Source organism: Urocitellus parryii, chromosome Y (assembly GCF_045843805.1).
Source record: "Urocitellus parryii isolate mUroPar1 chromosome Y, mUroPar1.hap1, whole genome shotgun sequence".
In the NCBI taxonomy this organism is placed as follows: Eukaryota; Metazoa; Chordata; class Mammalia; order Rodentia; family Sciuridae; genus Urocitellus; species Urocitellus parryii.
Genome location: NC_135548.1, coordinates 9,643,519 through 9,658,089, shown reverse-complemented (window position 1 = coordinate 9,658,089; position 14,571 = coordinate 9,643,519). Strand labels below are relative to the sequence as shown.

The following is a 14,571-nucleotide window of genomic DNA, read 5'->3' as shown; positions in this document are numbered from 1 at the left end:
GAACTGCGTCCCATTAATAAGCCTACTGTTCCCTGGGGAAGAGGTCCTTTTACTCCTGTGGGAATGATTTGAACTCCCATCTCTGGAGTTTATATTGCTCTGGCAGAGGCACAGATGTCCAACCCTGGGCTCCCTCTAGTCTGTCTGATGAGGGATCTAATGGATAATGCGTCCTGGGCACCACCTTGATGGTGCTGTTGGGTTCATCCATTGCCCCGTATATTTGTGGTTTTGGGCCCCGGGGCATTGGGCCCTCCAATTCGTTTTTTGGCAACGGGGCCTGATACCTTTCTCCACGATATCGTGGGTAGACACTTGGTCTTTGTCCATTTTTTGATAATGGAATACCCTCTATGGTGGTTTGAGAACGGCATTCATTAGCCCAATGTCTCCCTCTATGGCATCGTGGGCAAATACCCGGGATTCTACTCTTTTAATACCTAGCTTTGTTAAACCCTCCTCCTATGGGGCAATTTCTTTTAAAATGTCCTTCTTGATTGCAATTATAGCATGTTTTTGGCTTGGTATCAAAAGCCTGTTTTACTTCAGCAGCCATGACTTGTTATCGTTCATTAATGTCTCTACATAATTTAATATATGTGTTTAAATCTTCATGTTTCCATGGTCTAATGACCTCTTTGCAGCAACGATTTGCTTGATCGTAAGCCAGTTGTTTTATAAATGGCATTGCCTGTTCTGTATTTTCAAATGTCTTAGAGGCTGTTTCAATAAGTCTAGCTACAAAGTCAGCGTAGGGCTCATTAACTCCTTGTATTATCTTAGATAGTTGACCTTGTAAATCCCCTTGTCCCTTCAAAGTTTTCCATGCCTTAATGGCATCTATAGCGATTTGAGCGTATACACCAGGATCATATCCAATCTGTTGCCTCTGACCTTCAAAATTTTCCCTCCCTAGTAGCATTTGTAAATCTCTTTCAGGGTAACTTGCTGCTGCATTTCGCTTAGCTGTCTCCTTGCAAAATTCCTCATTGGCAATTTTCCATAATAAATATTGTCCTCCATTTAGCACAGAGTGACACACGTTATCCCAATCTGCTGGTGTTAAGTCCTAGCTGGTAATAGATTCGACCATACTGACTGTGAAGGGTGCGTCCGGGCCGTAGGTTGCTACAGCTTCCTTTAATTGCTTTATTATTTTGAAATCTAAGGCACAGTAAGTTCGTTCTCTTTCTTCTCCCCGCTCAACTACAGGGCATGCTAATTTTTGGGGTCCTGCCTCAGCATTCCGTTCATCATCTATGGAGGCAGGTAAAGCTGTTTGTTGAATTACGCCCTCTGGTGGTGGAACGGAGTTAGTAGCAGCCTCCCTATCTGATGACCGTTTTTTCCCTGAGCTTGCCTTCTTCAAATTTTCTTCTATCTGACTAGCTTGAGAGACCTTTTGTTTTGCTTGACCTAATATGTTTTCTGCCATAGCCTGGACCTCTAAAAATTTTCTTAACAGTTTTTCTGTTTGTTTTTTACTAGATTCTAATCTACTATAAAGGTAACGTAACCCAATAAGATAGGATAGAAGAAAGCCAAAACAGAATGAAACAGAAACCGAGAGGAGGAAAATGATTATATCAATTTTCTCTCTCTCAGGGCCGAATAACTTCAAACCCTGAGCCAACCATTTTTCCCAATTCTCCTGAAAAAATTGTAAGGCTAGAGAGCCTGAAATAAAAGCAGAATAAATCAAAACAGGAATACCCATTCTGTCGCCTTTCCTTAGGGGCGAGCGATATTACTCACCTTTAAATTTTGGGCGTTCCCCGTACAGGGCCACCAAAATGCTGCAGGCTGCTTGGCCCCGGGTCGAGCGGGTAGCTGAGCTCCGCTCCTGCCGCTGCTATTGCCGAGCACTGTCTGCCGCACCCCTGCTGAGCGCTTCCTGCTGGGCTGTCAGTGCACACCGGCTTGCAATCTTGCAACCCGGTTGGGCACAAAAACACATGCCAGTCAAACTGAGACAAAGTTTTATTTTTTGAGAGGCCGTGTGCGTCCCCTAACAAGTGGGTCCACCACGTGTGTTCTACCTGAGCCGGGGGGGCTCCACTTCCCCCGGAACACCCTCCTACCATCCTTTCCCAACCAATGGGAACTCTCCCATTACAAGAGTGACATGAGTAACCTGAGTCCCGAAACGGGCCCAGGTAAACAGCAGGAGACAATTACCATATGAATGTAACTTAACATAATCATAATCTGAATGGCTGGCTGGCAGTCACTAACCCAAAGGTGCCTGTATCAATATTTTTGCTGTGGCTCCTAGCAACTCATGTTCCCGACTTTGGCAAACTTAAATATGTCCATGTGTCTGTAGATACTTGTTCTGGCATTATCCATGCTTCTGCTTTGTCTGGTGAAAAGGCTGGAAATGTTATCACGCATTGCTTGGAAGCCTGGGCAGCCTGGGGATTACCACAGACCATTAAGACGGACACTGGTCCAGCGTATACTGGATGACAATTTTCTTCCTTTTGCAACCAGATGGGTATCCAGCTTGTCCATGGTTTACCCTACAATCCACAAGGTCAGGGTATTGTAGAGCATGCTCATAAGACTCTAAAAGAGATGTTAGTAAAACAAAAAGGGGGAATTGGCTTAGGCCACACCCAGAAAGAGTGCCTCTCCCTGGCTCTATTCACTATTAATTTTTTGAATCTGGACATCCAAGGGCGCTCTGCTGCGACTAGGCACTGTTCGCCCCGGCCCCGAACTTTGGGCACGTTAAGTGAAAAGATGTACTTTCTGGACAATGGTATGGGCCTGATCCCGTGCTGGCATGGGCACGAGGTTCTGTTTGTGTTTTCCCACAGGACCAAATGGAACCATTGTGGGTGCCAGAGCGCCTCGTTCAGAAAGTTCCTCAAGCTCCGTCAGGAAGGAAGAATGAAGATGAACAAGATGAGGTGCTTGATGCTTCTCCTGATGGTGATCGGACATGAGGTCGTCTGGACTGCAGAACGACTCCTCTGGGTGGTGGTAAAGACATGCCCGTTACTTGTCAGGCTGGTGTACTTCCATCTTTCTTCACTACTAATGGCTCTGCTACCATGGATTGGCCGACCTTGCCTATGGATACTGTAGCAGCTATTGATAACTTTTCTACTGTTTCATTATTTGACACATTGTGTTTCTCTGTACATGTTAATTACTCTGATTCCGTACCTTGTATTATGTTAACCAATCAATCTTTGGGCTGGTTTGATAGTGATGGTTCCCGGGGCTCAAATGGTAATGCTACTGTAATCAATGGTGTTTTTCCTGCTAAGGTATTGAGAGCCAATACTTCTATTCCTCAACAAACGGCATTGTTGCCCAGTTGTAAAGCCATAAAAACTAGTTCACCAGCTTGGACTGGATGTCAGGGCTCATTGACCCCTCAGTTTATTAATTCTAACAGAACCTTTACCTTTTCTTTAACAACCACCTACAAGAATGCTACTTTTCTAGGGTTCAATTTCACTTATAAAAATCCTACTCAAGCTGCTTTCTCGAATCCTTTTTACTCCTGGGTATTATGCACTCGTTTGGGCGTCTGCTCACAACTTAATGCCCTCAGATCTATTGATGGAGGTAGTGTTCAAAAATGTAACTACACTTACAATACTTCTGCTGGCAGTTTCGAAGAGCAAGTGAAAGTCAATTGCAGTGACCTATTTAGGTTTGCACCAACACCTGTGTGTGTATGGTCCCCATTCATGTTATTGATGTTCAATTATTCATCTCCTTTACTCAATTGTTTTAACCAGACGTGGGGACTTGTACAATGCTGGAATGCCTCTTTGGAGGACTCTGTTGTGGTAGTACATGTGCCCTCCTACTTCTCTTTACCTGTGTCTATTGATGATGATAATTTGCCTGTATTATTGCAAAGAAACAAAAGAGACCTTGGTATAACTGCAGCCATTGTGGCGGCCGTTGGAGCTTCTGCTGTTGCGGCGGCCACTGCTGCCGCAGCTCTCGCTACTGCTGTGCTTACTGCTAATGCTGTGAACAAGCTTGCGGGTACTGCTGTAACAGCCATGGAGACTCAGACTATGATGAATCAACATCTACATCGTGGCATTGTGCTTCTAAACCAGTGGGTAGATCTACTACAAGACCAAGTGGACATTTTGAGTCAAGTGCTCACTCATGGGTGTTTTACTGCCTATGGATGGACTATGCATTACTCCCTTAGCTTTCAATAACTTGACTAGGGCCGCTAATTTGTCTAGACAACTGGGAGCTATGCTTACAGGGGTCTGGTCAGCAGAGTTTGATAACCTGACTATGCTGTTGAGACAAGAAATTGTTAGAGTGAATAATATGCATGTCCACATCGCTCCCATGAAAGATGTAATCTCATGGTTATCTAAATTTTTTTAGTTTTTTGAAACAATGGGCAGGCATGGGTGCACTGGCTGTGGTCCTGGTACTTGCCATTGTATTGCACCTGTGGTGTCTGGTTCGTATGTGCAGACGGCAGCGGGTGCAGAATCTTATGCTCATACAAGCCTTTGCTGCTTTGGAGGCAGGACAGTCCCCTCAAGCATGGCTCACCATGCTCAAGTGATCGACACAGCACAGGGTGCGAGGCAAGGCACTGCACTTGGGAGCTCTAGGTTTGAGTCCCAAGAAAAGCATGTCCTATTGCATGTGGGTTTGATGTCAACGCCCCACCTCCATGAAAAAGGCATCGGTCGGAATGGTGACTCACCTGGGGAGGCGCCCCTCAGGAGTGTGCCATTATTTACGGCCACTTTTGCACAATGGAGATAGGACCTCTACTTTTACCTGTTGCTTGTAATTAAAAAAGGGGGAACTGTTGGGAGCTGGCGACCGCACCCTGAATATGGCGCTGGTTTCCTGCTTCTGCTTCTTTAGCGGTTAGAGTTGTTAGAGGTAAACAACTCCTTGTAAGGCTGTGGGGCTGGGCTCTGGCCTGCTTCCGCTGCGCTGTACCTATTAGACTTTTCCACGTGGTGCTAGTTCATTGGCGGGGCTGGGTACTTAAGCTAGGGCAGACAGACCACTCGAGCTCTTTCCTGTTTTCTCATCATGCTTCAAGGGTCCTGAATAAACTGCTGAAAGAAGAATCCTGTGTCGTGTTTCCCTTGCTGGCGAGGGGTCGCGAGAGGTAATGATGATAAAGTTGACATGTACACACCTACTATGTGCTGGCACCGTCCTAAACACTTCATGTATATGAACTCATTTAGTCCTCATAACAATAGCAGAATTTTTATTCCCTTTTTATAAATGAAAACTCAAAAGCTAAAAGCTTAAGTAACTCGACCAAATGTACATGCTAGTAAGCAACAGAGGTAAGACAATAATGGATGTGGTCACATCCTTTAGAAAGGGGAGAAACAGTGATGCTAGAGCCTTCTGGGGCAGGTCACTCAACAGAGAAGGAGAATGGGCTTGGCTTTCTGCCCCTGGGCAGGGGCATGGTGGGAAATGTCAAGCACACATGAAGTGCCCACGCATGCCATGATCAAACTCACTGTGGTGCCCAAGCCACACAGCACGGGCTGAACCACAAGTCACACAAAGCCGGCACAGCCCTGTCCGGCCTCTCTACCCTCTCCCGCCAGCACCACACTGTCACTACTCATCAGAACAAGCCTTCCTGGCCAGAAGAGGTTGGCAGTGCTGTCTTGAGGATCAGCAGAGCAGCTTAGGTAAATTAGTGGTGTCGAGGGCCCCAAGGGACCCCTGTCCTGGCCGCCCTGACCTGCCTCTTCCTACGCACCTGTGGTGCCCTTGAGGTTTCCCCACAGCAGCAGCCTGCTCTCAGCAGTGTTGCATGCAGGCCTGGCCACCAGCAAGGCACATGGGGCCAAGACCATGGGTGTAGCTGCTCCTGGATTGACCAGCACCCCAGTAGGCTGAGGGAAGGTACTCATGCCCCCTTTGGCCTCACCCGCCCTCCTGCCTGTGGGCTACCAGGAGCAGGAGGGGAACGGTCACACAGCCCACCATCACGCCCTCCTCCTTACCGGGGGAAGCGCAGCAACAGCCTCCCTGATCTCCGAGAGGATCACATGGCGATGGATGTTTCTGGGTGCACACTGGTAGAGCATCTTCCGCCTGAGGCCAGGGCAAACAGCAGCAGATTAACCAGTGCCCACCCTGAAAACTGCTAAGCCCTTCCTCCCTGGCAGGTATCCATCTCCCAAGGATCTCCAGCTTCACCCCCAGACGGCCAGGCAGTCAGTCCATGGTGTGCTGAGTGAGTCTCTGAAGAACCAGAGTGTCACTACAGCTGCAGCATGGGGCCTGCCCCTGCTGGACACAGTGGGGCGGAGAAGTGGCACAGGGAGCAGAACGTGCTCTTGCCCATTGAAACATCCCCTCTAGTGTGGAGAACAGATGAGTGCACAGTGAATACTGGCTGTGAGGGCTAGGGTGCCAGGGCCCCCACTCTCCCATCATTTCTTCAATTTTACTTCCACAGCAGAGGGCTTCCTCTGGGCAGTTAGGGGAGTCTCCTGGCCAGCAAAGACCACAGAGTCCTCACTGTACCAGCTAGCCTGGCCACAGCAGTCCCAGACCACAATGCTAACAGGGCCAAAGGCCAGATTATGGGTGGGAGTGGGCCAGGGCTGCTGCTTGCTGCTATCTCTGCCAGCAGGTGTGAGCCTGGCACCTGCTATAGCAGATGTGAGAACCAGGCGCACAGCAGTAGGCAGGACAGAATATGGGCAGATACATGCCACACCTACAATCCCACCTGGACAGTGGCAGCAGCCTTGGGGTCTACTAGCTCACCCACAGGAGAGCAGGACTATGCCAGCAGCAGCAGACATGAAACCACTCTGGCCCACAGCATTTAACATCAGAGGGTGCCCAGAGAGGGCAGGAGGGGCTGACCTGCACGAATACCCAGCATCTTACCTGTTCACACAAGCCTCCACAGCGGGGTCCCCAGCGTCCACTGCCTGAAGAAACACACAGACATTTTCCTCCAGCCAGCTCATGGTGGCAGGCTTTTTCCAGAGGAAGTGCAACCTCCCGAAGTACAGACTCACCAGCTGGGTCAGGGCAGGGGGCTGGCTGTGGGAGCAAGGCCTGGGTCAGGGATGGGGGGCTGGCTGTGGGAGCAAGGCCAGGGTCAGGGATGGGGGGCTGGGTGGAGCAAGGCCAAGGTCAGGGATGGGGAGCTGGGTGTGGGAACAAGGTCATGGTCAGGACAGGGGACTGGCTGTGGGAGCAAGACCTGGGTCAGGGATGGGGAGCTGGGTGGAGCAAGGCCAAGGTCAGAGATGGGGGGCTGGCTTTGGGAGCAAGCCTGTGTTAGGGATGGGGAGCTGGATAAGCAAGGCCTGGGTCAGGGATGGGGGGCTGGCTCTGGGAGCAAGACCTAGGTCAGGGATGAGGAGCTGGGTGGAGCAAGGCCAGGGTCAGGAATGGGGGCTGGGGGAGCAAGACCTGGGTCAGGGATGGGGGACTGGCTTTGGGAGCAAGGCCAAGGTCAGGGATGGGGAGCTGGGTGTGGGAACTAGGCCATGGTCATGGCAGGGGACTGGCTGTGGGAGCAAGACCTGGGTCAGGGATGGGAGCTGGGTGGAGCAAGGCCAAGGTCAGGGATGGGGAGCTGGGTGTGGGAGCAAGGCCTGGGTCAGGGATGGGGGACTGGCTTTGGGAGAAAGGCCAAGGTCAGGGATGGGGAGCTGGGTGTGGGAACTAGGCCATGGTCATGGCAGGGGACTAGCTGTGGGAGCAAGACCTGGGTCAGGGATGGGAGCTGGGTGGAGCAAGGCCAAGGTCAGGGATGGGGGGCTGGCTTTGGGAGCAAGCCTGTGTCAGGGAAGGGGAGCTGGGTGGAGCAAGGCCTGGGTCAGGGAAGGGGAGCTGGGTGGAGCAAGGCCAAGGTCAGAGATGGGGGGCTGGCTTTGGGATGAAGCCTGTGTCAGAGATGGGGAGCGGGGTGGAGCAAGCTCAGGGTCAGGGATGGGGAGCTGGGTGGAGCAAGGCCTGGGTCAGGGATGGGGGACTGGCTGTGGGAGCAAGGCCAGGGTCAGTGATGGGTGACTGGTTTTTCGAGCAAGGCCAGGGTCAGGGATGGGGAGCTGGGTGGAGCAAGGCCAAGGTCAGGGATGGGGAGCTGGGTGTGGGAGCAAGGCCTGGGTCAGGGATGGGGAGCTGGGTAGAGCAAGTCCTGGGTCAGGGATAAGGGATTGGCTGTGGGAGCAAGACCTGGGTCAGGGATGGGAGCTGGGTGGAGCAAGGCCTGGGTCAGTGATTGGGGACTGGCTGGGGTACAAGGCCTGGGTCAGAGATGAAGGGCTGGGTGGAGCAAGGCCAGGGTCAGGAATAGGGAGCTGGCTGTGGGAATATTGCCAGGGTCAGGGCAGGGGCCTGGCTGTGGGAACAAGGCCTGGCTCAGGGATGAGGAGCTGGGTGGAGCAACGCCAAGGTCAGGGATGGGGAGCTGGGTGGATCAAGACCTGGGTCAGGGATGGGGAGCTGGGTGGAGCAAGGCCAGGGTCAGAGATGGGGAACTGGCTGTGGGAGCAAGCCTGGGTCAGGGATGGGGAGCTTGGTGGAGCAAGGCCTGGGTCAGGGATGGGGAGCTGGCTGTGGAGCAAGGCCTGGGTCAGGGATGCGGGGCTGGCTGTGGAGCAAGGCCTGGGTCAGGGATGGGGGGCTGGCTGTGGAGCGAGGCCTGGGTCAGGAATGGGGGGCTGGCTGTGTAGCAAGGCCTGGGTCAGGGATGGGGAGCTTGCTGTGGGAGAAAGGCTTGGGTCAGGGATGGTGGGCTGGCTGTGGGAATAAGGCCAGGATCATGGATGGGGAGCTGGGTGGAGCAAGGCCAGGGTCAGGGATGGGGAGCTGGGTGGAGCCAGGCCTGGGTCAGGGATGGGGGACTGGCTGTGGGAACAAGGCCTGGGTCAGGGATGGGCAGCTAGGTGGAGCAAGGCCAAGGTCAGGGATGGGGAGCAGTGTGGAGCAAGGCCAGGGTCAGGGATGGGGAGTTGGCTGTGGGAATAAGGCCAGGGTCAGGGATGGGGGACTCCTGTGGGAGCAAGGCCAAGGTCAGAGATGGGGAGTTGGGTGGAGCACGGCCAGGGTCAGGGATGGGGAGCTGGGTAGAGCAAGGCCAGTGTCAGGGCAGAGGGCTGGCTGTAGGAACAAGGCCAAGGTCAGGGATAGGGAGCTGGCTGTGGGAGCAAGGTTAGGGTGCAGGATGGGGGCTGGCTTTGGAGCAAAGCCTGGGTCAGGGTGGGGCCTGACTGTGGGAGCAAAGCCTGTGAGCAGATCCCCTAGCAGAACCTTCTGGAGCAAAAAGAGGCTGTCTCTCAGCTGCTGATGGACAGTTCACCTCCTGAAGGGAGGACATACGTGTCTGCGACTTCGAATTGGTGCTGACTGTGCTACTCAGCTTACTGAGTTGCTCAGTGTACATGTGTGTCTTCAGAGAGCAAGTGCAGAGGATGAAGGCTGGCTAGGGGATGGGGATTCTTAGGTGGACCCCCATAACATGTTTTTCTTTCATTTATGTTTTCTTTTCATTTCTGGTACAGGGGATTGAACCCAGGGGTACTCTATCACTAAGCCACATCCCCAGCCTTTTTATTTTTCATATCTTATATATTTTTAGTTCTAAATGGACACAATATCTTTATTTTATTATTATTTTTATGTGGTACTGAGGATCAAACCCAGTTCCTCACAAGTTCAAGGCAAGTGCTCTACCACTGAACCACAACTCCAGCACCCTTTATTTTTTACTTTGAGACAGGGTCTCGCTGAGTTGTTGAGGCTGGATCCCCCTCCTCAGCCTCCAGAGTTGCTGGGATCATAGGCTGTGCCACTACACCTGGCTGACTCCTCTGTATTTTTTATGAGAAACATGAAAAAGGTGATATGTGCCAATGCAGAACGTGGAACATACCAGCAACGAGAGCCCCTCTGCCCACAGCCAGTGCCTGTGGGTCATGCTGTCTGACCTTAAGCCCTGCTGCCCACTCCTGTCAAAAGGCATCTTGTGAACCTCATGTCTTAGGCCAGAGACAATTTACTTGACCCACCAGTGTTTCTCTTCAGACGTAAGGTGACCCATATGTGGACACAGACTCCAGGCCTTCCTTAGGGGACAGTAACCAACATCCCCAGGGGTTTCCTGTCTCCGAGATTGCCACCAGGCTGAAGCAGGTTTCCAGGAGACAGAGCCACACACACACTCTGACCCTGTGGTGCAGAGCGTACCTGCCACCCCTCCACTGCCCTGAGGGTAAGCGAGGGCCCCCAGGAGGCGACGAGGATGCCCACCAGGAGTTATCCCAGCAGGGCACCAAGGCTCTACCTTATCTCAGCATCTGGTCCAAAGAAGTGGTGATTGGAGACGGTGGCATCGGGCCGCACACTGCAGTACTCCAGCAAGGGCATGAGGACTGCAGGAGGAAGCAGAGGCTCAGGTGCTCAGTGGCCAGGACAAGGACCAGGGGCCCTGTGGGCCCTGATCACAGAACGACTGGAGTCGTGACGTCACAGAGGCTGCAAGGCCACGGGGTCCTTGAGTCTGACCAGCGTTCCGAGCTGCTGCAGGGCGAGTGGCTGAGGATGGGGGTCCACAAAGGATGAGCAGGTACCTCTTCACCCTTGTACTCCAAGTGCCCTTCCACATCTCAGGGAGACTTGCCATCACCCTTCAAGCATGAGCAACAGACCCTAGGACAGACTGGTGGGAGTGGGGTCGGCCAGTGCCCTGGAGGAGGTGACCCCACAGGGCCCCAGGGTAAGGACAGTGGCCAACACATGGTCATGGGCTCTGGGTGTCCAGTCCTCTGGGTCAGGGCCTCTCCAGCTCTAGTACTGTCCCCATGCAGTACTCACCGGCTTAGTAGGCAGGGCTTCCCTACACTGCCCACATGCCGAGACCCTGCCAGAGGCAGCTGCTGGGAAAGCCGGCCTACCAACTGCCTCCCAGGGACAAGCCGCAGTAGGGTCTCTCCTGAGGGATAGCCATGGCAGCTCTGTTATTCAATGTGGGCCCTGTGGCCCTATGTCCCCCACCTTGGCTGGCCTACCGAGGGCTCCCAGTTGCATTGAACCTGAGGGGGACAGAGGTGGCTGCTGGGATGATGGGCTGAGCCCTGAGTTGGTGAGCTGGCTCTGCTCCTGACAGGGAGCTCTGGACACTGCAGGTGGGTCTGCCTGTGCTTGCGTCCACCCAGTGCTGGGGCCTCTCCATGGCTTCGTCAGAGCCAACAAAGCAGTGCTGACTCTGGGACTTCCCCTCAGAGGGGCAGTCACCGAGTGTGTGCACACCTCTGTCACAAACACTCCTACCCTCAAGCGCAAGGACGGCCTCCTCTAGAGGGTCACTTCCTGCGTGCTTGTGAAGAAGGTTCACCACCCGCCGCCTGAGTAGGCAGCAGCCCCCTGGGCCTGCCCTGGGTGCAGATAGAGGCCTAGTGTGGGGGGGGCACCCTGGAAATGCAGGGCCATACCACACACTGCCTCTGGATCAGGTCCAGGCCCCACTCAACCCTCTGCTGCTGTTTCTCTCCCTAACACTAAACACCAATGTGCATACCCTGTATCTCTCTCCTGCCCTGTAACTAACAGCAAAGTTAGTGGACACACAGTTTGTCCCTCACCCAAGGCCCCCTCCCACCTGGCTGGCATGCAGTTGGCCCGCTGAGGTGGATAATCAGCTAACTGCAACATCAGCAGTTTTTAGGCTGGCTGGAGAACACATCTTTCTTTAAGCACAAGGCAGGGCTGGGATCAGGTCTCCACCCTCAGGAAGAACTACTGCACAGGCCAGCATGGTACCTACCTCCAGGGAACATGGTGAGTGCCTGCTGGATCAAGAGGGAGGCCTTCTCTCTGGCAGAGCTGAGCTCATGCTGGGGGAGGTCTGTCTGCTGACTCAACAGGAAGTATGCCAATGCAACCGAGAAGGCAAAATTTGGGAGCTGCGACAGGTTCCGATGAGCCTACAAGGGAGCAAGAGGCCAGGTGAAGGGCCTGCCCTCTGTGAGGACCAGGTGCACCACAGTGAGCTGACAAAGCGGGCCACCCCCACACCTGGATGGAGGACTTGCTCCACCTGGGGGTCTTCAATGTGCAGAAGGGCAACGTCAGTGGGAAAAGAGCTCTGTTGAGCCCCTCAGGCTCAGCATTGTGGGGAACAGGAGCAACTCCCTCTCCCCACACAGCAGGGTCCAGAGTGAAGGCAGACAAGCTATGACTGCCCCCACCTAGAGGGGCCACTACCCTCTTCAAATATTTCCCCGCCTTTCTCTGTGTGCGATGTAACAGACATGATCTACTCCATGCTTTTCCATTAACAGGGAATGCTCATCTCCACAGAGTTCTGTAATCTTATAAACCACCACAAACATTCCTCTGTGGCTGGTTCTGGGGACCCTGTGGGTTTTTTATAGCCATTCTCCTGAGCTCCTGGAATCTCTGTGAACTAGATCCCTGGAAGTGAGACTTCTTGGCCAACTGTATAAAGAGTTATGTGATTTTAAATGATTTACCTGTTTTCCATTACTTATTTTTTATGAAAAATGTTTTTCTTTATTCATGAAAAATATGTACTGTGAAAGGTTCAAGCAGAAAAGTAGAACAAGTAGAGGCTCCTCCCCCTCCGCCCCTCCTAGGCCTGAGCCCCCTCTGGACAAGCTCTGTTCAGCTGTTTGTCCCACTCAGTTTGCAGCAACTACACTAAAGCGAGAGGTGAGACTGATCTTCACACGTGGAGCCTGACCCAACACACCTACACTGCTGCTTCGACTTGTGTGCACACCCCACCTGTAGCAAGATAGTGCATGCTCTCTAGCACTCAGTGGAGCCCAATACAAACCCCACTCTCCTGGGTCTGGGGCCCCAGGATGGCAGGTGGCATTTATGTGCAACTCTGACCTGGAACATGTAACCAATCGTGACTACCCAGACTGTCGTTCCCCACACTCAGGACCTAGGGTCCCTGTCAGCCCTGCATCACAACCTCCCTCACTGAGTGGCTGTCCCTTTCTGTGCCTAGCATGCCCAGCTCTGTGGTCTGCCTGACTGTCCATTACTAAGCACCATCTCTACACGCACACTTGATGCAGTTGTGTGCTCATCTTGGGGTTCTGATGCAAGGCTGCTTCCCTCTGGGAGACCTGATTCTGCTCAACAGCAGAGATGAGGGAGACTAAAGGGCAGGAGGTCCCTGGAACCCACTCTGGCTCTGCTTCATGTCCTCACTATGGCTACTAGTCACACTGCAAGCGCACACCTACCTCCCACTCCTGGAAGAGGCAGATCAAGTACTCATAGTTCCGGGCCCGCAAGGCCAGGTGGTCGACAAGCAGCAGCATGCACAGCGGGTCCTCGTCTGGCTCAAGGCTTCGCAGGCAGCACAGTGAGGGAAGAACAAAGAGAGCAAGGAAAATGTCAGGGCCCAGGGTCTCTGCAGCCCAGAAGCCCCTGCCGGTGAGGACTGGCAGGAGTGGATCCCTGGTGGACACTCACCTCAGGATGAGCTTGCAGAACTCCAGTGTGGTGCGCGGGCAGCCACGCTTCTCCAGGAAGCTCATCTGCTTGTAGAGGGCCAGGTAGAAGCTCCTACATCCAAAAAGGTCCATGTGAGTTCAAGTGGCAGCAAACAGCAGAGCAGCCTCTGAGGGCCACCTGGCTCCACGCCAGTGTCCAGGTCCTCATACGAGTCTGTGAATGCCTTTTGTGTCTGGGGAGAAGCTTTGTGTGTGCCTGAAGAGATGAACACACACCAATGTACTGAAAGTTTTTTTAAAATTTTTGTTGTTGGGGCTGAGATTGTGGCTGAGCTGTAGAGTGCTCGCTAGCACAGGCGGGACCCAGGTTTGATCCTCAGCACCACATTAAAAAAAAAAAAAAAGAAGGCACTGTGTTGTGTCCATCTACACCTAAAAAATAAATATTTAAAAAAAGGGTTTAAAACAATTTTGTTGTTGTTGTAGATGGACAGAATAATTTTTATTTTATTTATTTTTATGTGGTGCTGCTGAAGATCAAACCAGTGCTTCTCATGTGCTAGGCAAGAGCTCTGCTACTGAGCTACAGCCTCAGCTCCCTGAAAACCAAGCTTTTTGAAATCATTATCTTGCTTTTGGTTTGCTACTTGTTATTCAAGGGAAATGAGCTAAAAACGGTTATAATTATGATCTTAATTTACCCTCAAATTTCAATGGTGCTACTGTTGGGTACATAAAGCTGTGTGACTTTAGTCATCCTGTGGACTTATTTTTAGAACTGAGAGTTTACTAGAAAAAGAAACCAGTGGAGAAAGTCTAGACAGAGTGCCCGGTTCCACCAAGTTGCTGCACTGAGACAGGGCATGGTGGCCATAAGGTGGGGGCCATGCCACAGCCAAGCAGCACTGCCCAGAGCAGAAAGAATTCACACAGGACAGCAGGGAGACTGCTGCGGTCTTACAGGCTTGCCTCGGGGCTGATGCCAGAGGTGGTCAGCACAGAAATGTCATAAAGCAGAGCATAGACCCAGGTCTGCTCTGTCAGGCTGAATCTGACTTAAGCATCACTCATTTAAGAATCAAGACACAGGCCTGTGAGGCCTGCAAAAGTATCCCAGGCC

At 52.5% G+C, this 14,571-nt stretch overlaps 1 protein-coding gene across 1 annotated transcript in view; it reads right to left on the bottom strand.

The window, feature by feature from the left end:
- Positions 1-14,571, bottom strand: part of LOC144251158 (ribosome quality control complex subunit TCF25-like) — a 38,470-nt gene that overhangs the window by 10,536 nt on the left and 13,363 nt on the right. Inside the window, 8 exon segments of the mRNA XM_077794248.1 lie at positions 3,897-4,020; positions 5,743-5,936; positions 5,994-6,084; positions 6,892-7,050; positions 10,304-10,391; positions 11,783-11,942; positions 13,239-13,344; positions 13,471-13,563. Of these exon segments, the coding sequence (XP_077650374.1) occupies positions 3,897-4,020; positions 5,743-5,936; positions 5,994-6,084; positions 6,892-7,050; positions 10,304-10,391; positions 11,783-11,942; positions 13,239-13,344; positions 13,471-13,563 (1,015 nt within the window).